Below are 22910 nucleotides of genomic sequence, written 5' to 3'. Positions count from 1 at the left end.
CATCAGGGTAGCGGTTCACAACTAATAGCCATTTTCCGTAACTCTCTCCAGGTGAATGTTTATGATTTTGGTTTGTGGGGTATCCGGTTGCGAAGGCGCCGCACTGACGACGTTCGCGTCGACTTCGGCTGAATTCTGCTGAACAGAAGATTAGCTGAGTCCAGTTATTCACATTCCCTTCGAAGAATAGGCTTTGGTTTTGTAAATAAGAAAGTAACACGAGTCGGGGGCGAAGTTCTTGTCGTTGTGAATTGGGAGGGTATCACCACAATTGGACGTCTGGCTCTGGATGACGCATGATAACAGCACAAGGCCACAGGCCCGTAGGTCAAAATGACGCCATGATAGAAATGTTCGTTTGAAAGGCCGGATGCGTCGATAGTCAGGAAGACGCGTACCTGCTGCTTCATATTGTCTTCAGCAAGAGGGAAAGACGACAGAGAAGGGAGTGCCTCCCCGCTCGGGTGCAAGACGACGGTAAGAATAAGAGAAAAGAAGAGAAGAGGAAGAAGGAGATTCCTCCATGGCCGGAGATTCGATCCGAATTCACGAGATTCCCGTTTTGCTGTGGTCTGAGCTGATGTCAGGAGGTGTCAAGTCACAGACGTAGTCCTGGGGAAAGAAGCTTGGGACAGGTGGGTTTGGAGCAAGTAGCTCTCGAACCTTTCAAACTTTCCAGGGAATAATGAGATTTGGACACACATCTCAATGGCCAGCCAAGCCACCTGACCCATCACGGCATAGGAGACCCAAGGTTGGTGGTGTAAGCCATCACTAAGGCACCAAGCTCAACTCCGAAGTAGACCTGACTCGTGCTAACAAGCCACAAGTCAAAAAAGTCACTTGGCAATTGATATCCATCCCTCAGTTTTTAGCTGGTGGAGAATTCTCTGAACAGCAGAAACACTTACACGACCCGGTCGTTAACCATTTACCCCAAACATCATGACCATACATACTCGCTAGCCCTTGAAGGGTTACAAAAAGCTGCTATATGAGCATAGTCTTCTCGAAACATGGCAGCCCAAACAGATTGTCCATCTAACTAAATACCTGTTGTTACATCCTAGAACGGTCTTTTGCTTGGAGCTGTCGATACATCTTCACAGCTCACATAGGTAACGGGTCTAGAAAGACACTTAAAACTTACCTAACTGTCCGGATGACTTGTTGAACCCATCTTCGTTGGTGGTACTAAACAACCTCCCTCCGCTTCCCTATCTTGCCCACAACTCTTCCACAATTTTCCATTAAGTAGGAGGCAGATAATATCAAAGAAAAAGCCCCAATGGTCCATAAACTCTTACAAAAACACCTCTCCAGATAAAGCCACTGTTCACATGGGAGCTCAGGTGCCTATACCCACCCCCATTGACATCCTGAACCGGAAGAGACCTTCCATAATCATACTCTATCACTTCCACCTCGTTAATCTCCTCAACTCATCCTCACTCACCCACTCTCTCACCACCCACGCGGGCATGCCTCACAAGCGTGGGGGTCACCGGTTCCACAACAGAACCCATCTAAATGATCGTCCTCGCTTCAATCTATCACTTCATTTGCGAGATAGGTAGATAGGTAAGATACCCAGCCTCGAAAGCCATCAGTATCTTCATCCTAGCCGGCAGTAGCCAAGTTGAATTGACACTTGTTCCTCAACGGGTTGAAAATGCCTGAGCGTTTTGCTCCACCCCCCTTTTCCCTAAAAAGGGGTCAATTCTTGGCTTAGGTTTTTGGCAGAGTCAGCTTTGAAGACATACAAACTCTATAGACAATCGAGTAGATCACTGTAATCCAGCAAAAATGTAGGCAGCAGCATGCAATATCTATTCATTGCTTCTCTTCTCTTCCCCCAAGTATGCACACAATCATCACCACCTCCATCAACCGCTTTTGTTTTGGCCTTCCCAGTAGTGGTAGTTCGTTCTCCTTTGCTCTCCATGTTATTCCCATTTCCATCCCATAAAATTCCCAAGCAGCCCGCCACGACTCCATGTTATATTCCCCTCAACTCAATCATTCAACCTTCATTCATGCAACACATGACATAAGTGTAAAAACAAACAAAAACAAAAAACCAGCTCAAAATTATGTTTCTCTCTCCCCTTTCACCACACCCCCCCTCCCCCTCCCCAAAAAACCGCCGCTACCACCCAGTCAAATACCAACATTTTGCTGAGGGTATATATATAAAAGAGGTAGTTGGTTCCCAATTTCCCACACACCTTTCCCTTTCCACCCACCCACGCCCATACTGCCCAAAGCGCCGACACGCCTGCTGTTTGCTACTTGGATTATTCAAACAAGACCGATGGATGACTGATAAATGTGATAAAACAAAGGGAAAATGGTTATGTGTATTGTTGTAAATACTTCGTTGACCGCGGAGGGTCTGTCGTGACGTTATGGAATTAGTTCGCCTTGGTGTGGCGCGATGATGATTCGAACAATTCATTGACTGACGTGCAAGCTCGACAAGATTGCTAGCCCGAGAACGGTGGGTATCATGCTGCAGAAAGCGGCGAAATCCGTCCTCGGTCCGCGCTTCTTGTTTCGCCGAGTAAATGGTTGGTGTGTTTGGAAGAACAAAACCCATGATGGATTAAGGGAACCGTGGTCCTTGGTTATGTGGCGGTTGGAACCGTTGATTTTGTTGATTTCGTTGCCCGTTTTCTCCGCGAGCAGCCACCCACTCGGCATTTCCACTTTGGCGGACGGGTAGGTCAGCGGAGACAGGCACCTTGGTATCGTCGTTGGTCGGGGTTGCTCGCTGGCTGCTGGTATTGACTTGTCCTGGGACAAGCTCGGTCACCGCCTGTGTGATGGACGCAACCACATAGCTGCGCAATTCGCGGTCCTCCCTCGAGTCCTCCTTTTCCAGCCGGAACCGATCCTCTTTGGGCATGTTGGCCCGCCTCAGGTGCTTGATTTCTTGTAATATATAAAGCAAGACCTCTTCTGGGCATCGGCTGCGGTCGTTGTAGCATTCCATCTTCCGCACGTAGCGTCTCGTAACATCGGTGGCACCGTCGATGGAGAAGGCGATGCAGTAGGACATCTTCTTGCCCCAGCCCTCCGTGTAAAGTCGTGGGTTGTCCCAAGACTCCTCGCACGCATCCACATGAACCCACCGCTTCTGATGCTCCGAGTATACCTCGGTCCATACGTGGTCCTCGGCATTCCATACCCAGCGTACTCGCCCACCGACTGCCCGGCAAAGCATGCTGAAGCAGTTAGCCCACTCACCGCAACGTCCGCGTCTTGTCTGCAGCAAGCGCCACACGTCGCTGTACCGGGGAAACCTCTCATATGCTCCACAATGCTGGCTGGCACACTGGTAGAGCTCTACGCGCAAAGCGCCACAAGCTTTCTCCTCCGGCATAGGTGGGGTCATACCCTTGGCAACTGTTGGTGAAAGGCAGATGGGACATGGAGGATTGTTGACCCATGTGAAGAACTGTCTCTTGAACCATCTAGAAGATAGCGAGTTAGCGATTATTTGGGGCAGGGACCTAGAACATGTCCGAGACGTACCTGAGAAGTGCGCGAATGACGCAATCTTGATAGCCCCATTCTGGTTTCCTCCCATCGCCCATGCTCTCAGCCTGCGCTTGCAATACTTGAGTCTCTTCTTCCGCCTCGCCGTATATTCTATCCAATGGAATGACTTGAAGAGCCTCGTCGAGCAGACCCGGGTTTTCATATTTGGTGGGGGTCGCTGAAAGCGAGATAAGCAAGTTTCTAAACTTGATGGATGCTGCGTCGTTGGGCGCTGGTGCTCGAGGAACCTTGGGAAGGTTTCGGACGGCGGAGTATGATGGTGGAGGTGCTTGTGAGGAGCCCGAGGCATAGGTACCGTCGGGGCCAACGGATGAAGCCCTAGATGAGGATCCGGACCGCGATGATGTTTGAAGTTCGTTCAGGCGCTTCGTCCGCAATAGTTGCTCGAATTGAACTCTGAGGTCGTGAGCCCATTCCTCCCCAAACTGGCCCGAGCCCGGAGGGGCACTTCCCCGGTCGGCAGCCATGATGTAGTCTCGGCGACGGAGGTGTGTCGCAGCCGTTGTGCAAAGACGCGTTTGACAGTGCAATAGCTGTAGTTGGTTCTAAGCAGCGCCCAATGTGCGAATGACGGTTATAACGAGTGCGCAGCAATCAAGGGGGGTAGTGTTGACTACTATCCACTTTCAGGCTCCCAGCAACGTCAGCAGCCCGCAATCGTTTGCTGAACCGTCGTCCAAATATCGCCACGCTTTCGTGGACCAGTCGTACACACGGCACGCGTGTCTGTCTCGTTGCCCGTTCCTCGTCTCGGGCGTACGTCGTAGCAAATGTTGTCGTCGTGAAGAGGTAGAGAATTCGATGATGGCCGGTGGTGTTGGTCTTTCCTTCCCGGCGCCTAATTGCGGATTGCGAATTGTCGCTACGTATTAATGTCGTCCTCCTTTCTTCACCCACTATAGTCGACCTTTAGACCTCGCTGTTTGACAACCAGGCGTCTCCTTGTCGGAACAGGAGCGGATGCGGTTTCGTGGTTTGAGCAGTTCGAGGAACAGGCCTCGCAGGCTCTGGGAGTGACGAGGATGTGTAGGGTAGGTACGGATTGGTTTGAAGATGGCGGAGGGCCAGGCAGACAAAAGACAGGGTTGCGGGAGCCAGAGGGTGGCCCGGAGGAGACAAGGGGGGATAAAGCTGAGGTGCAGATGGGGGTGGGGAGGGAGACAGTGGGTGTGTGTGTGTGTGTGTGTGTGTGTGTAATGGATGGCTGGCATACGTATGGCCCTCCTAATCGCACACTCCGAGTGTTGCGTGGCAGTACATAAACGATTTCGTTTCCCCTTTCGGGCCGCCTGGTCTGGTTCTGTTCAGATCAGAGGATTGCCTTTTCTACACTACTACGAAGACTGCAGTACGTATGCTCAAGAGTCAAATGTCTTCTGCCGAGGGGGTGTCGATGCATCTGGCATCTGCGCTAGGGAACAAACAGCAAGTGAGGGAGGAGGGGGACGCACGGAGAAGAGGCGTCTTGGGTGCCAGACTGGACTGGACGCGCGTTCTCACCCACGCCCGGGCCAATCAACGGCCGTTGCCAGATCCCTCCGCCCCAAAGACGTCTTGCACACGCATCGGCCTCCGCCTCAAGCATCACCCAAGAGAACACCAAGACGCTGCCAAATATCAGGGTCCATCCATTCGGAACGGAGTCATTTTTCGTTACGATTTCCCCGTTCCTATATATCTACACTTTCCCTCTCGAAATCCTCCGGAAACTGAACAACAGATGATCGCCTCGCTTGTCGCTGGGTTGCAGTCAGACACTGAAGATGATCCACAGTCTAGGATGACGAGGCGTGGCTTATTAGCCTCTACCCACTTCCCGATTGTGGCTGGGAGATCTAGTCCAGCCAATCACGGTCCTTCCGACTCTTTCTTCCTTCTCATCAAGCAGCTGTAGATTCCAGAATGGTCATCTCGAATCCGAATGCCATTGTCCATTGTGTGTGCAGGTGTCCAACATTACACAACCGAATCGGTCCCGTACTATTAATACCGCCAAGCACTCTGTGATATCCTCACTGACCATTTACTGTTGGGCGGTTGAAGCAACAGGCAAAAAGGCGTCAACACTTTTAGCAACCGTTTGGCCTTGCTGCCTCCACTACCTAACAAGAGCCGCTCCCCGGCACACTGTGCCAGCCAGGATCATGAGTGTACAATGTGATATCCAACATTTGATCTTTTCCACCTCCTCGACGCTATAGTTCATCTGTTCTCGACTCGCGACTGCTGACACGGCGATTCAACATGAGCTGACGCCTTGTTGCCACTCACCAAAACTTCCTTCCCCAAACGGGATGAAAAAAGCCATCGAATGACCTCCTCGAGGTTACTCAAGCATGGACCAGCACTGACGACTTCCAGTGCCCCCGAACCAGTCCGGTCATCAATCAGTCAGGAGACGGCGAGAAACGAAAGACATTAGCAGCATGGATCAACCGTTCTTGTGCTCCACAGGTCGCAATGAGGCCTACACGAATACGTTGATCTCCAACATAACTTGGGGCAGCAGAGCATGAGAGGATCATACTGGTCAGCGCTCACTTAGAACCAAGTCGTCAACACAGTGTAAGAAAGAAGGCCCAGCCAACCGGGAACACTGTGGCTAGAGAGGGGTGTGTCTGCAGTGGCGTTCAGGGCAGCGATTACGCGGCGCCTTGACCCTCTTCATCTGACTTTTGCAGATGGCCGCCACGCCGTTTACTCCCCAGACAGCCAGACAACATGATGAATCAACCATTTCGTCAGCCTTCTGGTCTGCCAGCCTGCCAGCCTTCTACGCCTTCCAGACCACTGCACGTCGCTCATTCGTTGCCGAGGTCGTCTAGGGCCACAACAACCTGTTTGTGTCAGCCATCTCCTGTTATCTTTCTCTTGTTTCGGATGTCTTGATAACCCCCTCTGCTCTCGAAAATCCGGGCAGACAATGGGTAGGCGTTGCAGAATCCAGATTGATTAGTCTCGGTCTTGGCACTTTGTCACTTTATAAGAAGCCGTTCGATGGCCCACGCACCCGGCAGACTCGACCGCTCCCCTTTAGGAGCACGCTTGTAACCGTGTCTTACGTGGACGACCTCTTGCAACCTGACACATGATTTGGGGCAGGGACCATATCCCAAACCTCCCCGAATAGCACAGGAAGGTATCAGGATGGTTATATTGTTCGTGGGGGACACGGGAGCGGTAGTCTCCTGGCTTTGGGGTTGATATGACTGGCATGCAGATTGCCCGGTGTCATCTCATAATGATGAGCGTAGAGCTGTCGGTCCAGTTTCGGTATGAACGGCTCGTACGTCTCCTTTAACATCCCGTGCTCCCGTTCGGGCCGCTATACCACGTCTCCCCGTCTCGATCTCGGTCATATCAAGGTTCATACGTGGAAGGTTAATCATTCATGTCGAGCTCGGTCATCCAGATGCTCCTTTCGGCCACCACTTGCTGTCGAGGGCTTCAGAAGGACCCGAACCCCAAAGCAGCACCAACATGATCAAAGACACCGCCCGAAGCTCTACCTGGCTTCTCAGTAACACAGCAAGATCAAGACTTGAGAACTCAACACCGCTCCTTGTACGCAACTCTCCACCAACAACCAAACTCGCTCCTAACCTCTTCTTGGCTCCAACATTCCCCACCAGGCCGCAACCCCAAACTGGATCAAGAAGCCATCAAGCAAACCCACAGTCAGTGAACAAGCAATGGCCAGGACAGGACGCGCGTCTCTCTGAAATTTCTTCCCAACCCACCCGACCCAGCCAGCCAACCAACCAACCAACTCGTTTGGCTCAAGAGCCTCCTCCCCCCTCGTCGTGGCACTAAGACCGGAAAAGGAACATCTTACATACCCGGGCCTGCTGCTTGCTTGTTCGGATGTGAGGCTCCCCGCTCCGGCCTGACCCGGTCAGGGAGTATGGATAGGTTTATGAAAGATGGTCTATTCACCTGCTTGAGGGATACTCTCAGGATGGAGATCAAACCTACGGACCCTGGAGACGGCGAATTCAGATCAAGTAGCTTGTTCACCCGGCCGAGATGATGTCTACTGTACTGAATAAAAATGTCTCGGACAAGCCGGCAAATGCCTACGCAACGTAGACATACAAACCAGTGACACCACCTCGACCGTTGTCGTAATACGTGGAAGACGATTGAATGATGATGCCCCATTATCAGCAGACAACCGACCTGCAGTACACGGTGATACTACTGCTTTTATCCTTTGACACCACCGCTCCCTCCCTACCTTGCTCTGGTTGTTCTAGACCTACCTAGTCCACTTGATGAAGCGGGTATACTTTTCCCTAGGTTGCTCAAGTTCGAACCGAGAGATGCTGTGATACATACCTACCTCTCTCCATCTACGACTAGTAGGGAAGAAAAAAGGCCGAGGGGGATGTTGATCGTCCGGCTCCCCGACGGCTACAAGGTACCTAGGCAGTGTGGGGGTGGGAAATGTGAGGTTTCGGAGGTATTAGAGTAGTTCAGAGGATGGAAGTGATGGAGGAGGGAGACACCACTAATGTCTGTCCTGCCCCCCCAGGGATAAGGTAGATAGGTAGTTGATTTGTGTGCTTGCTTGAGGTCAGACAGACAAATCAACAGAACTTGAAGATGTGACTGACTGGCAGTATCATCAACATTGAATGAAATACCTGCATCAAAGCATACCAACACGCCATCTTCTACATCACGCACACCAAACGGATACCATCTAACCAGCTCGATTATTCCATTACATAAAACTCCCATCTTTTTAGAAACTCGAAAAGCCATTTAGTTACAGAAACCATCTACATCTCTTGTGCAATCCCACACACTGTCCTCTGACCGTAAAGGCAACCTATCGCAATGCCTTCACCAGATCTGGACAATCCACCCGGCTCATGTCCAAGACTACCCCCTCAACGTCGTCGTAAGCCTCCTCACATTCACCTCTCCCACTCCCCCTCCCCAAAATACCTCTCCTTACCCCCATCCGCCTCCACCGGCCTCTCCACAACAGCAATCTCACTCTCCTCCTCCCCAAGCCCGACAACCCCCAATATCGGCCTAAACTGATACGTAAACCACCACCTCGCCTTCTTGTCCTTTTCCGCAACCGCCACAGTCCCATTAGCCCCCTCCTCCTCCTCATGTTCCTCCTCCCCCTGTCTCAACTTCATCAGCTCACCCCCTTCCTCCTCATCATCCTCAAACTCACTCCCCCCAGCTGTACTCGCCCAGTCATCCTCCCCATCCAGCTCCATCTCCTCCCACCTCGTCTCCCCATCCTCCCCCTGCACCATCTTCTTCACCACCTGCGGCCCAATCACCTCCCTCTCTTCCATCTTCCCCCCCGCACCGCTCCCGTCAACCCTCTTCCTCTTCTTGGACCTGTCCTTCTTCCCCTTGACAACAGTCGCACCCTCGGCAAACTCCAAATCTCTAGACAAGTCCAGCATGAACAAGCTGCTCACACCCCAAAGCCAGATCCTCTCCCCTTGCCAGACAACGCCCTTCATGACGTCCCTCGTAATCCTGAACCGCTCGGGGAGCTTGGGGTACGTGTTCCTCCTCGACCACTCGGACAGCACCCCCTGGAGGGCGCTGAACACAAGGACCTGCTTCTGGATGGTCACCACCAAGAGGGAGTAATCATCCCTCGGAGAAAACGACAACACCACAGGGACAGAGGAGAGCTTGGGAAGGAGACGGGCGTTGGGGCTGCGGGTCCAGCGCTCCGCGTTGGGGTCCGCCGAGGACTCAGAAGAGGACTCGTCTGACGAAGAGTCATCGGATGAGGCCTCGTCATCAGAGTGGTGGGCCGTCGTCGTGCCGTTGGTCAAAGGGGCGTCCCCGGGGACGCGTAATACCCAGGTGTCCATGTACCCGGCCAAGTCGGCAGCGGCGAGCATTTTGCTGTTGGGGGAAAAGGTGAGTTGGGTGATGTTCCTGTTGTAGTTGCCGAGCCCACCAAGAAGGAGGTTCTTGGAGATCTGACGTCTAAGACGGGCGAGTTTTGAAGGAGACGAGATGGTGTAGCTGCCGTCTTCGGTAGGTTGAACCTTGGCGATCATGACCTTGCTTCCATCCTCAACCCACGAGATCCATTGCTTGTTGGGCGCAATCTGGACCTTGGACGCGCCTTGGCCAGAAGTATCAAGATCGATCTTCTTGATCTCGAGTGGCTGGCCAGTGGCGTAATTGAGCTGGAAGACTTTGATGTCTGTAGAGGTGGCGGCAGCAAGGAGCTTACCATCTTCGCTGATGGTGGCGGATGAAATATGAGATTCGCCCCTGACCAAGATCTTTGCGAGAAGCTTGCGGTTCTTGCGCAGGCTCTGCGAGGTGAAGTTTTGTGTGGCGGACGCGTCGTGGAGGATTTGCTGGGCTGGGCTGGGCAGGTGCCAGAGTCGGACCTCGTTCCCCCACCAGCTGAGCATGAAGCGCGCCTTAGGAGCACTCTCCACGGCAGATGCTTGTGGAAGATTAGGCAATGTTCTATGGTTCTCGTTTCCGGCCATGCGCAAGGGCATCACCACGGGGTTGCCGTCGGGACCTGTTATCATGATCTTGTCAGTTTGCAATTCGGGGCAACGGTTATCCGATCAAAACATACCGCCAGATACCAGCACGCTCATGCCCTTGCCCTCGAAAGAAGCCATCGCCTTGACATCATGCGTGTGATATCTCCTGTGATACTTTTTGCTCCACCGGCGGTTTTGCCCAGGAACCTGGATGAACACCGAGGTCTTTCTGTCCATGCCGCCAGAGAAGATCTTGGATCCATCAGAGGCAACAGCCAAGCTCAGGACATCCTGGCTGTGACTCTGGATTCTTTGCGCCTGAGTATAGGTCTTGCCATCGTAGATGCGCACCTGGCCGGTCGAGTCGCCTGAGACGATGTCGCCATTAGGAAGGCACTTCACAGCCCAGACAATGATACTCTTAGGACCTCCCGAAAGATCTGCGCCCAGGGACATCTGTCTCACCAGCTCCCCGTTCCGGATATCATATGCGCATATTGTGCTGTTGGAGCAGCCGACGACGACGACGTTTCGGTTTTGGAAGGTGATGCTGACAAACTTGACCTTCTTGGAAGGTGTTCTGATCAAACTCTTCTCGAACTTGAGATCGCCGTCCTCGATCGAGTAGAGAACCAGGTTGCCATCAGCGGTGCCTGCGACAAGCTTCCGGCTGGTGTTGACAGTCGCCTTGTTGGGGAGTGGCTGGACACCCAGACACCAGATGTCGCCGTGCTGCCCGCTCGCGTGTACCTTGGCTCTGGCCTTTTCCAGATCCCATTCGGTGATCTCGTTGCTGTACCCAATGCTGAACAATCTCGATTTTCCATAGATGATTTTGCCATCAGTCATCTCCTCATCAGGATCCGTAACCCAGACTAAGCCATCGACGCTGCGGTCTTCACCCCCAGGAATCACGAGTTCTTGATGCCACACGCCATTGGCGGGGTTCCAGATCTCAATGTCGCCATTTGCCCTTCCTATGGCCAGCCGGACCTGGACATGTTTCTGTAGATATTTCTTGCCCGCGCTGGTCGAGGGAAGCGAGGAATGTGTAAAGGCGACGGAATTGATGGCTTGGGGAGGATATTGCACAAAACGGCACCGGTGGATATCCATTTTTCCGACTTGGTCGTCGGCCTCGGGCGTCGGCGAGGGGAAAGGTAAGAAAAAAAGGTGTATATCTCGGCGCGCGCAGCTGGTTGAGTTGGTTGACAATTCTGTTTTTCTTTGGGTTACTGCTATTTGGCGGGGCGCTTTCCTCTGTCGCGACCAGTGAAGCTGCCTGTGAACTTTTTTTTTTCTGCCGCTTCAATCCGTTAGCCAAGCTCCCAGTCGGTGAAGTCGGTCAGTCAATTAAGCTGTGGTTCGTGCACTCCAAGTGGGCCTTTCAACACCACCGACCGTGCTACAGAAAACATGGATCACAAAGGTGACACTCGTGCCAGTAAATTGTTCGGAAAACATGCCGTGCCCACCAACCCCACGCTGCAATCGCTCCCGTTTGGAGGGGTTGTGTCATCGTCCACACACCGAGGCATTCTGTCGAGAGGTTGGAGAGAAACGGAGGTTGAGAGGCAGCCAAACAACCTAGAGATTGCTAGTTCTCTTACTTTTCTCTTCTGTCCTTCTGAATCATTGTCAATTTCACCAAGCCACCCAACGCCTCCTAGAGCCTACACGTTTCAAAAGCCAAGAGGCGCCGCATATTTCAGTCTCTCTTGAACGGTCACCTGCCTGTGGACCTACCTACCTTCTTACCTAGGAAGCTTGTTTTTGAAGCACACAATTTTCCACCAGAACCCAACCTACCTCAGTCTTTCCTGTAGCAACAAAAGTCATCATACACTATGATTAACTTCAACAGCGGTTCACCCTACCCAGAGGGTGTCATCTCTTTTCTGGATACAGATTTGTACAAGCTGACGATGCAATGCGCCGTCCTCAAGCATTACAAAGATGTACCAGTCACCTATGCTTTCACCAACCGAACCCCCGAGAAGAAGCTCTCACGGAAGGCTTTCAACTGGCTCGAGGAGCAGATCAGGAAGCTTGGCAATATTTCCTTGTCAGCTGAGGAGCTCCAGTACCTCAAGCAGCACTGCCCATATTTCACCCCTGAATATCTTGAGTTTCTCTCCGAATTCCGCCTCCGGCCGAGGGAGCAAGTAACAACCACCTTCTCTCCAGGTAGCGAGGACACTGGTTCCGAGGACGACATTGGAGAGTTGGACATCAAGATCAACGGTACCTGGCTGGAAACGATTCTGTACGAAATCCCTCTGTTGGCATTGACCTCTGAAGCCTATTTCAAGTTTATGGATACCGATTGGACGTATGATGGGCAAGAGGAGCAGGCTTTTGAGAAGGGTATGCGCCTGCTCGAGGCCGGTTGTGTGTTTTCAGAATTCGGCACCCGTCGACGGAGAGACTATCACACCCAGGCTTTGGTTTTCAGAGGCCTGACCAAGGCCAGCAAGGAAGCGGGAAAGAAGGGCTGGTCTGGAAAGCTGTCAGGGACCAGCAACGTTCACCTTGCCATGCGCTTTGGCATCCCCCCAGTGGGCACCGTCGCTCACGAATGGTTCATGGGTACTGCTGCTATCGTCGGTGATTACACACTTTCTACCGAGGAGGCTCTCTACCGCTGGGTTGAATGCTTCGGTGAGGGTGTTCTCGGCATTGCTTTGACCGACACCTTTGGTACTCCCGAGTTTCTCAAGGCTTTCAGCAAACCCGTCAGACATCTGGGAGAGCCGGCTCCCCAGCACACGGACCGCAAGCCCAGTGTTGCTGATTCCTTCATCTCGGCGGTGACCTCGGCCACCAAGCCGGCCAAGACTGAAAAGACATACGCCGATGTTTTCACTGGTGTCCGACAGGACTCAGGAGACCCCAAGACTTTCGTCAAGGTTATGCGCAAGTTTTATGATGAGCAGGGAATTCATGACAAGAAGGTCATTGTCTTTTCCGATTCTCTCAACATTGACCGGTGCTTGGAGTACAAGCAAGTATCAGAGGAAGCGGGTTTCCAGCCCACATTTGGTGTTGGGACATTCCTGACCAACGATTTCGTTCACACAACGACCGGAAAGAAGTCGACGCCTCTCAACATTGTCATCAAGCTGAGCTCAGCGGCAGGTAGGCCCGCCATCAAGATCAGGTCAGTATCAGTCTTGGTGGCCCAATGAAATGTGGCTAACAGGGACATTTAGTGACAACGTTGGCAAAAATACTGGCGACAAGGAGACCGTTCAGCAGGTGAAGCGCCAACTTGGCTATGTCGAAAAAGAATGGCAAGAGGGCGATGAGTCGGCGAGATGGGGCCGCGAGGACGACAGCACCAAGCAGTGATTTTTCTGCTTTCCAATTCTGCTGTGGGCGGTCGTGCGTGGGCATGCATTTTCCAGGGTTAATGGTCGGTATCGATATGGGAGGTTATCTGCTTTTTTATTAGTATGGTTAGTAGGCTTATACCTGGGATAGAGCGGAAGAGCTACCGAAGAACTCTACAGACATTTCCATTGCAAGTTCATACATTCTCGTCTCCGCGGAAACCTTCTTCGCAGCAAGCTTTGTCGCCGTTGTCGAACAACTAGTACCCCACGTTTGGCAGCCGTTATCTATGACGTGCAGTAGTTTGTCCGGAACGGCGCAAATGGGTGCTGGAGACAGTGTCCCAGATGTGAGAGGAACACTGCTGACTTATAAATTCGATACAGTCTTGCAATAGCAGTGGTGATTGGAAGGTCCAGTCTGATAAAGGTTTATGCAATGGCACCCTGCCCCAGCGGGATGTGGGGAAGCAGACAACTTCATGGTTCATATTCCTGCTAGGTGAATTACGGATAATTTTATGACATTAACATACTAGGTACGGAAGTCAGTTAATACCAATGGCTCTGGTCCAGCTTTACTTCCTGCTCTTCGGGTCTTCACAGCCAATATCGTAGGTACACATTCAACAACTAATTGATCCTCGCGTTGTGGATTGGAGATGCATATCTGGATGATTGGTTACACAAACTGCAGGGACGCATCATCCCACCTCACTGATACACAGATGCCGCACTCGAACCGTTACAGCATCAATCGGGTCATTATCATACATTCCTTCAGACACAATTACTCGGCTATTTTATGTGATTGCACCTGTCATACAGCCAATGAATGGCTTTACCATGCAAGCAACATCTCCCACTCAATCCCATCTAAGAACATACTCGGGCGGACCGACCCTCAACATTGACAACTCTCAGCCTCAAATTACATATTACCCCACGCCCATGAGGCTTTCCCCAGGGACAATGAGCAATCCGCCGATAGATGACGAGAACCAAAGAGCCACATCCGATAACGCAACCACCCAATAGGCTCATCCCCGGCCTACCTCCGAACCCATGCCGTTGGCTGCAAGCTACATGCAGCACAGCTTGCCTGAGGCGCTTTCGAACCACCACTCACATCTAAGAGGGAGAGCACTATGTTACCATCACTGTTACGGCATTTTAGATCCTTCGAAATTTCTTATCAACGCCCATTTTTGGGCGCTTGTTATCTATCTGCCTGCCATATGGCTTTTGGTTCAACCAATGGATTGAGGGTAGAGAGTTACGGTGCTTGTGATTTGGCCACTATCTCTCTACCATGGAGGGAGAGAGGTTTTCGTTTGTGATTTTGTGATTTCATCACTTTTTGGCATTGTTGGCTGCGGGTGTTTGCAAAGTATTGATAAGTATTCAAAAGTTTCCCGTTTGGTGGTTTACTTTATGGTACATAGTTGAAGACAATATCTCAGTTTTACACCATGGCCGACCCAAACAGTGAACCACTACCCAAGAAGAACGGATTAGATGGCGGATCAGAGGACGAGACGGTGGCTGCGGTTGAGAATGGAGTTGTTGTCAATCATTCCGGGTACAGAGATCAGCTGAAGAGGCAGTACAGCCTTTTGGGGTTGGCAGGGATCGCAGTAACGGTTGACAATGCCTGGGTAGCGTTGGGGTCATCCATTTCGGTCTCTATACGTATGTCCTCATCATCACCAACTCAAATGCAATAAACTAACATTGTCTCAGTAAACGGCGGCCCACCAGGCCTCATTTTCGGGCTGATCGTAGCCCTCTTCTACTACACTTTCATCGGCCTAGGACTAGCAGAGGTATTCCCCCTTTTCTTCCGCCATAACCTCCAAGACAGCACTCTAACATCCCCCAGCTCGCCTCCTCCGTCCCAACAGCAGGAGGCGTCTACCACTGGGCCACCATCGCCGGCGGCCCCAAGCACGGCCGCTTCCTCGGCTTCCTCACCGGCTGGATCAACTTTTACGGCTGGATGTTCGACCTCGCCGCCCTGGTCCAGATCACGGCCAACATCACCGTCAGCATGTACGTCATCTACCACCGCGACACCTACTCCTTCGAGCCCTGGCACGTCTACATCGCCTACCTCCTCGTTCTCTGGATTTGCATTTTGACCGTCATCTTTGGCAACAAGCTCCTGCCGTACACCCAGAACGCGGGCATGTTCTTTGTGATTGTGGGCGGGATCGTCACGATTATCGTCTTGGCCGCCATGCCAAAGCAGCGGGCGAGTAACTATTTCGTCTGGGGGAGTTTTGACGAGAACAACCTGACGGGTTGGCAGGGAGGGGTGGCGTTTTTGCTGGGAGTGCTTAATGGGGCTTTTACGGTGGGAACGCCAGATGCGATTACGCATATGGCTGAGGAGCTGCCGCATCCGAGGAGGGATTTGCCCATTGCTATCGCTTTGCAGATTGGGTTGGGGTTTTTGTGTGCGTTTTCCTGAGACGTTTGTTTTGTGATGGAGGCTGACTGATCAAAACAGATGCCTTTTGCTTTGCGATTGCGCTTTGTTACGCCATTACCGACCTTGGGATCCTTCAAGGGGGGATTAACACCTACCCGTTGGTGGATATTTACCTTCAGGCGACTGCTGATGGGGAAGGGAACCAGAACCTGGGGGCAACGTTCGGGTTGCTGTTCATCATCTGGTGTGCCTCGATGCTTTGCTGCATTGGCACGACCTTGACCAATTCTCGGATCTACTGGGCTCTGGCTCGGGATAATGCTGTGCCCTTGTCGTCACTGTTCAGCAAGGTCAACGAAAGGCTCAGCTGCCCAGTGCCGGCGACGTTGTTTGTTGGTAAGTTCTCTCTATCACATCCCTTTTTTCCACCGTCCACTAGGTAACACCCCACAGCCATAATAGCCACAGGCATAGGCGCCATCCCCCTCGGCTCGGAAGTGGCCTTCCTGAACCTAGCTGGCTCCTTCATAATCCTCACCACCGTCTCCTACGCCATCCCTTTTGCAGCCAACGTCTTGACGGGTCGGAAACACTTCCCCAAGGGCCCCTTCCACCTCGGCAATTCCGGCTTCGTCATCAACATCTTAGCCGTGCTGTTCATCACTCTGTTCGACACCTTCTACTGCTTCCCCTACGCCCTCCCCACCAACGCCGAGATTATGAACTACAACTCTGTTATCCTGGCTGGGGTGGTGGTTATCACAATGGCTTGGTGGGTCGTCCACGCGAGGAGGAGTTATCCGGGGCCGAAGGTGATGGGCCTGTACGTGGTTCATGATGATCAAGTGCTGCACGGGGCGGCACCTGGTGGTGGGCAGGAAGCAGAGGGTTTTGGGGAGAAGAAGGGGAAAGAGTAGGAGGTGTACCTGTGAAAGAGTAGAGGTTATGCAGGTCACCTTGTATAGCAACTGAGAACAAGTGCATGGTTTGTGTTGAGACACAATTTTGACGAAGTAGAAAGATGTCTATCCATATCAAAGCTTGGATGCCGCGTTCTGCCTATGAGTGAAGTCAGATGCCACTTTTGTATTCCTTGTTCTAAAACATTGCGGAAGTTGATCACGCTCTTTATCTCGAAGTGGGAGAGTGACTACGAATGTCTGGCGATTACAAGCTGCTTCCATTCTCGATAACAACAAAGTTGTTTACTTATCAAGTTCCATAGTCAATGGATTGGGAAACTAGTGAGTCCAGGAAGGGCCATTACGCCAGTAGAAAACAGCAGGTGGCTGGGGAAAGAGCACCTTAAGTGCCTGCCCTGAGTTACACCCCGGTTACCAACTGAGGAAGGAGCAAGCGATGGAGAACAAAACAGCATAGAAAGAATTAAATCAACGAGGAAAGAACGCACAAACAATTTATACCTACATAATCATATGATAACCTCCTCCCGATCACCGCTAATATCTACATTTCTCGGGATCGCCGCTAATTAGACAAACGTTGTTACTTCTAGTTTTCAAACCAGGGATAGCCACAAGCCTAAGGCAAACTCAACATCTTCCCAAAGCTATGGTATTATGGTACCCCAGTTTCGACATTTGAGTCATCTATGGCATGTGATCAGTATGATCTTCCCACTCCAAAAAACAAATCCAGTCGAAAGTCTCAAATCACAACATGTATCGGCCCGTCAAGGTCGATCCATAAAGAGCGAGTGTCTCGACTCCCAACTGAACATGAAGCCAAACATCGCGTCAAGTGAATCAGATTGTGAAGGGCTGGGCTCAATCTTTCCCCGAATGACGACCGATCTGGCATCTCAACCGCCGCAAAACCTGCAGAGAAAAACCGGCCCGAGGCCTGTGAGCCTCACATCAAAACTCTCACCGGCTGGTTGCCCCCGAGGTGCTTACTGGTGCGACACCACCTGTCATTCATTCTTCAACTTCCGGTTTCCCCGGTAGGTATCACAAGAAAAAGAAGGTCAGAGTGAGACAGACAAACGGCCGTCCAAGCCAGCAAAGGCCGCAACTACACCGCATATTATGAGTAAGGTATGTGACCATCCGTCCAAGTCACTCGCTCACTCCTCGTCCTCTTTATTTCTTTCTGGCCAAAATAAAGAGCTAGAGCAACAGGCCCTCCAGTGCCTCACCGAGGCGAGGCTGGTCTTAGCTTGCTCCTTTGCCGGCCGAGTCACGTCCACACAAGATGTGGTCACATACATCCCGGACAGTATGGGAATACATTGACCTCGTAGCTACCCGTCACAACGCCTCGAAACCTTACAAGGCTCTGTGGCACGTCGGCAACCGCACAACCTTCGTCATGCCCGCCCCTCGTACTTTCCAGTAACGAGTGTCACCTCTCACAGTGTACAGCGCAAGTCCAGGCAGCCTCCCATCCCATCCGAGTGGCCGTCGATATTCCGAGAAGGGCAAAGAAAGTACCGCAAAGTACTTTGCATATCGGTATGTCAGTAACACTGTGTACCTACCTTGGGCTCGAGCTTCCCCCCTAAACTGAAATAGAGCGCAGCGTTAGTCCCAGCCTGGACCATCCTACCCTACCCTACCCACAAAGAGCCTTCCCCAAAGCAGAATCGCTGAATCTACTGGCCCAACTGCTGATGTAGACTCCACCACACCATCCATCGCCAGAAGATAGCTTCCCACCCTCCCACACCACCCTCCTGTGTTACAGCATGGAGAGGGGGGGAGAGCAGGGGAGGAGGGGGGGGGGGAAGACGCTGTTGTGCCCCAATCTGGCATAACGGCGGGCAATCTAACCACCCAGACTACTGGGACCGGCCCCCAACACCACTTCACCGGGCATGTCCTGTTGGTTACCCGTGCCAGTCTATTATTTCCCTACTCGCTGAATCGCCAAATCAACAGGTTTAGTCAACCATGCCGCCACTAGTTCCACGGTTCAAGAACCAACAGGTGGCAATGTGAGTCTGGTGACGGCACCGCGCCGCCATGTCATGCGGGTATGACTAGTAGATTGATTTTCCAAGATGTCGACCTCGAGATAGAGATATGACCCGGTGGAGCGGTCGACCCCTGGCAAGGTGTGATGGCTTGGGAGACCGGCATAAACTAGGTGTGGGAAGAGACCCCGAAGGCAGGCGACGTCTCGGCCCGGGGTTGCCTCTGTGGACGCATTCTCTGGCATCTGGTTAGTTGTTCAGCCTTTATGGAGGGTGACTGCCACACCTCACCTACCATGTTTGCTATTCTTGGTGCAGTAGTCTTGTCATCACGTCGCGCAGAATTGGTGGACAAGCATCTCTCATACTTTCATACTTGTCGTCTAATGGATAGGAGCCGCGAAATGTGGAGCCGAGCCAGTGGAAACACCGTTGAAAGGAGCTTCCAGGCCAAGCCCAGGAATATGTCCACCCAAGCTGATTCGTCATTTTCTCTATGCCGAGAAGTTTCGGGGCGATGGTACAACACGCTCGGCAGGTTTAGTTACGAGACGACGCTGTTGAATTGAGAACAAGGTCTACACCCCCGAAGGGCCTCGCTTCACCCTGCAGCTGCAAGTAATAGAAAAGGCGGTCAGCATAGCAGAACACATGCCGAACTTGCACATATACAAGATGCAGGACTCCCCCACTCTTTCGTGCTCTTCTGACCATCCTGGGCCGCCAGCGCCGCCTCTAGTGTAGGCTCGGCCGGTGAGAAGTGAGGGGCTCATCAGACCAAGCAGGTTTATTACGACGCAATGAATCTCCTGCCCTGACGCCGCTTAGTTAGCCAATGCTAATTGGTTCGGGACCGAGAGGTGAGGGCATACCAGGTTACAGGTAGCCCCAGTGGACAAACCTCAGAGCGCACAGCTTTCGGAGACAATTCCGACGGAATCCGCGGGTCGTCGGTGAAGCGCGCCAGTCCGTGATTCAGGGTTCACGCGTCTATGACATCCACCGAGTGGGAAGCAAATTGACTGGGCTGGGTGCTTGAGACAGAGAGAGAGAGGTCAGGGAGCCATTCCCATGCCACTCATGTCTCGCTGTTGGAGGAGAGGGAAGAAAAAGTGGGACGACCCGACAGGTCGGTAACCAATCAAAAGAAGAGGTTGGTTGCGCAGGCAGCTAGGGTCAGGGGCGGCGCTGGCCGCTTGACAGGAGCCCAGCAGGAGCAGGGAAAAAACAATCGGTGCCCCCAACCGCTGGAAACGCCAACTTCGGAGCGAACAACGTTGGACAAAAGCGGCCCTGGACAGCTGACCGGGCCTTGATTCCCTTTGAGGACCTTCAACTCCCACCGTCTGGGCTTCGGTGAGATTGGGGTGAACCCTCTTCAGGGCATCGGATGAGAGAATGCCAAGGGAAATAGGCAGCTGAAGCAAGGGATGGAGTGGAGATGTCGAGGACGACTTGAAACATGCAGGTGTGTACCTGCTCTTGCAGCCTCGCAGGCTTGCTTCCGAAATGGCGCGAAGAAGAAGCGGCATCGGAAATTTGGCCGCGATGATCTGAGTGGGTGAGTGGTGAGGAGCTGGAACGCATCATGATGGCATGGTTCCAGCCCACGTTGCATGCAACTCTGTTTGGAAACCTGATTAAACTGCGCACCTGGCCAGCCAGCAGCTTCCCAACTTCGTTACGCGCTTTCTCTCAGAAGTGCAGAAGTGAGTGCGTTTATCCGAGATAAGGAAACCGCAACACGTCAATCTGTCGTCTTGGAAACAGCGCCATCCGCAAGCGGCGGCCCGGTGAACTGATCATGGTGGTGGGCGACCAAGTTGTGGTTTCGGATCTGGGAACTTTTGAGCCGTCTTTGTTACAACTCGTTCAAAGTTCTCAGATGGCCTGACCCGACAGACTGGGAGCCGACGTTCTTTATTCATCTTAATGGCGATAGTTTTGTGGGATATGGATACAAGAATCTTGGAGCCTTGCTTTGTTGGTTGCCAGCCGCTCCACCTCGGGTCTGCTGGTGAAGCGCCATGCACATGCTTGGCGATGTTACTCGGTTGGTCGAGTCGCTGAAACAAAATGAAGAAAGAAGCGGAGTTGCCGCCGGCACGTCAGCGGGCATTGGTGAAAACAAGGAGGTGTTTACGCACATTGGAACTTGGAGTGCCGGATACGGGAGCGGGAGCGATGGAGACGCCCGCAAGAGGGGCTACTTCCAAACCCGAACCGCTGGAACGGTGCAACAGAAAACATGAACGATGGAGAGAGGTGGCAACTTTGACAGTGCGCATCTCGTAGGTATTCTCCAAGAATCATCACAACAGGACCTCAGGTACCTTGACGGGAAGCAAACATAGGTAGAAATAATACTCCATACCAGGGTAGGCAGGGTATTAATATGGCCTCGGGACCTTCTACCTGGGAGCTTGCAACCCCACACCCTTACTTTTACCACCTAACCCACCCGACCCCCGACACATCCCTCCGGGCAGCTCCTGCAACCGAGCTAGGTGTCCCCGCGATACCCTGATCCCCCAGAAAAAGCAGACGAGTAGAATTTGGAAGGAAACGACAAAGCAGACATATTGACAAGATCATCAAGGCCGAGTTCCATTCTATGTACCCGACGGTTCTGTCATTGCTTTTTTTGGTTCCCCTGCTCCATGCCCGGTGCAGGCAGTTCATCCTGTCCGTCAGCCCCCCCGGCTCCCGCACCACCCACTGCGACGTAGCGCCTTCTGGTGGCTTTGCTTAGGTTAATAAGGCACGCGCCCCCTGCCACACCGGTCCAAGAGCTTCTTCCTTCCATTCTATTTGCTCCACCCACCCTCTTGAACAGTCGGGTGTCATCCGCAACAACTGCAATCTCAAATCGTCTAGCAGTGCCACGGCTCCTGCAACCGCGCGCTGGTCTCAGCTAATTTACCGCTCTTTATCATCTTATATCGCATTCCTTCCAGCTTAAAAAACCACACACACATCGCTCACCGTACCACTTTCTACCGGCACCACGGCGAATGTTGGCTTCAAAAAGATCATTTGCTACTGGTGAGTTGTCCCATATTCTTAGCCGCCAGTGACTGCATAGGAATTGTGGCGGGCCCGTGTCTGAGAAGCTTCCACGAGATATGCCCTCGTCCCTCACTCGTGCTCGTGTCCACGATAAAGTTCAGCTAATCCAACCAGTGGCCTGTCCGATTCCGTATGGATCACACTGTGCTCGGCGGTTTTAAATATCTTGTGTCTGGTCTTCTAACCTCATTTTTCCAGCTCTGGCACACTTCCAACATTTCAAATAGCAACCGTATACTCATATTCGCGACCTACCGCCCGTTTTCTCTTTGATCATCCGGAAGCTGTTGGATTGGGATGATTCACAGCGGGATGGCGATGGAATCCCAGCCATCAAGGTCCTCCTATAAGTGAGTTTCCTGTGTGCGTCTGATGACCAAGCCGGCCCAACTAACACCGCCCGCAGCGGCACCGGCTCATCACAACAACATGAGCAAAACACACAAGTGTACCAGGAAAATGGACGATGGTATGGCACCAACAAAAAGGGTGCTTACATGTTTCCCGTTGATGCAGTAAGTTGAGAGGTCCCAAGTTCGCGTCCATCCGTTCACATGATTGACTAACCACTCGACGTGAAGGATGAGCAAGACCGCCTAGACATATTTCACAAGTTTTGCTTGGTTGCTCGCAAGGAACTCCTGCACAAAGCCCCGGTCGCGGTAGAAGAACCATCAATTCTTGATCTCGGCTGTGGCACGGGCATCTGGACCATCGAGATGGCCGAGTAAGTTGCTCACATCTCATGGTCACCTCATTTATGCTTCAGTACTAATTTCGTAATGAAGCAAATACCCACGTGGCAGACACGTTGGCATGGATCTGAACTTGATCCAACCCGAATTGTGAGTTTATGCCGTCTTCCTCTACCCAAGTCATCCACACTAACAGATCGTTAGCATCCCCTCCAATCTCACCTTCTTACAAAGGGATATTGAATCAGAGTGGCCCCAAGAGCTCAAAGCAGGTACTTGGGATCTTATCCATATGCGCACACTCAATGGCAGCATTGCAAGCTGGCCGCGGTTGTACGCCGAAGCCTACAGGTGAGTCTACAACAGCAAGTTGTATCAAGT

General features: G+C 52.3%; 5 protein-coding genes across 5 annotated transcripts; 3 read left to right on the top strand and 2 right to left on the bottom strand.

Moving 5' to 3' along the window:
- Positions 1 to 2137: 2137 nt before the first annotated feature.
- Positions 2138 to 4846, bottom strand: png1. The gene is made up of 2 exons (XM_062941462.1): positions 3538 to 4846; positions 2138 to 3476 (listed from the first exon to the last, which is right to left on the bottom strand). Exons 1-2 carry the CDS (start codon positions 4029 to 4031, stop codon positions 2606 to 2608), a joined length of 1365 nt encoding a protein of 454 aa, XP_062804315.1. The 5' UTR covers positions 4032 to 4846; the 3' UTR covers positions 2138 to 2605.
- Positions 4847 to 8263: 3417 nt separating this feature from the next.
- Positions 8264 to 11380, bottom strand: UTP4 (U3 small nucleolar RNA-associated protein). The gene is made up of 2 exons (XM_062941461.1): positions 10157 to 11380; positions 8264 to 10096 (listed from the first exon to the last, which is right to left on the bottom strand). The coding sequence occupies exons 1-2, from the start codon at positions 11178 to 11180 to the stop codon at positions 8487 to 8489; spliced, it is 2634 nt and encodes an 877-aa protein (XP_062804314.1). The 5' UTR covers positions 11181 to 11380; the 3' UTR covers positions 8264 to 8486.
- NPT1 (nicotinate phosphoribosyltransferase) lies at positions 11013 to 13855 on the top strand. Its single transcript, XM_062941460.1, has 2 exons — positions 11013 to 13224; positions 13277 to 13855. Exons 1-2 carry the CDS (start codon positions 11912 to 11914, stop codon positions 13413 to 13415), a joined length of 1452 nt encoding a protein of 483 aa, XP_062804313.1. The 5' UTR covers positions 11013 to 11911; the 3' UTR covers positions 13416 to 13855.
- A 307-nt stretch (positions 13856 to 14162) lies between these two features.
- QC764_102310 (uncharacterized protein) lies at positions 14163 to 16950 on the top strand. Its single transcript, XM_062941459.1, has 5 exons — positions 14163 to 15088; positions 15140 to 15222; positions 15279 to 15855; positions 15909 to 16226; positions 16284 to 16950. The coding sequence occupies exons 1-5, from the start codon at positions 14869 to 14871 to the stop codon at positions 16745 to 16747; spliced, it is 1662 nt and encodes a 553-aa protein (XP_062804312.1). The 5' UTR covers positions 14163 to 14868; the 3' UTR covers positions 16748 to 16950.
- Positions 16951 to 17516: 566 nt separating this feature from the next.
- Positions 17517 to 22565, top strand: QC764_0002920 (uncharacterized protein; the record flags this gene model as incomplete). Its single annotated transcript, XM_062939732.1, has 6 exons — positions 17517 to 18312; positions 18731 to 19227; positions 19551 to 21810; positions 21949 to 22184; positions 22241 to 22349; positions 22416 to 22565. The coding sequence occupies exons 4-6, from the start codon at positions 22132 to 22134 to the stop codon at positions 22563 to 22565; spliced, it is 312 nt and encodes a 103-aa protein (XP_062804311.1). The 5' UTR covers positions 17517 to 18312; positions 18731 to 19227; positions 19551 to 21810; positions 21949 to 22131.
- Between the last annotated feature and the right edge of the window lie 345 nt (positions 22566 to 22910).

Source organism: Podospora pseudoanserina, chromosome 1, assembly GCF_035222485.1.
Source record: "Podospora pseudoanserina strain CBS 124.78 chromosome 1, whole genome shotgun sequence".
NCBI classification, from domain to species: Eukaryota; Fungi; Ascomycota; class Sordariomycetes; order Sordariales; family Podosporaceae; genus Podospora; species Podospora pseudoanserina.
This window is presented reverse-complemented; position numbering and strand designations above follow the sequence as displayed.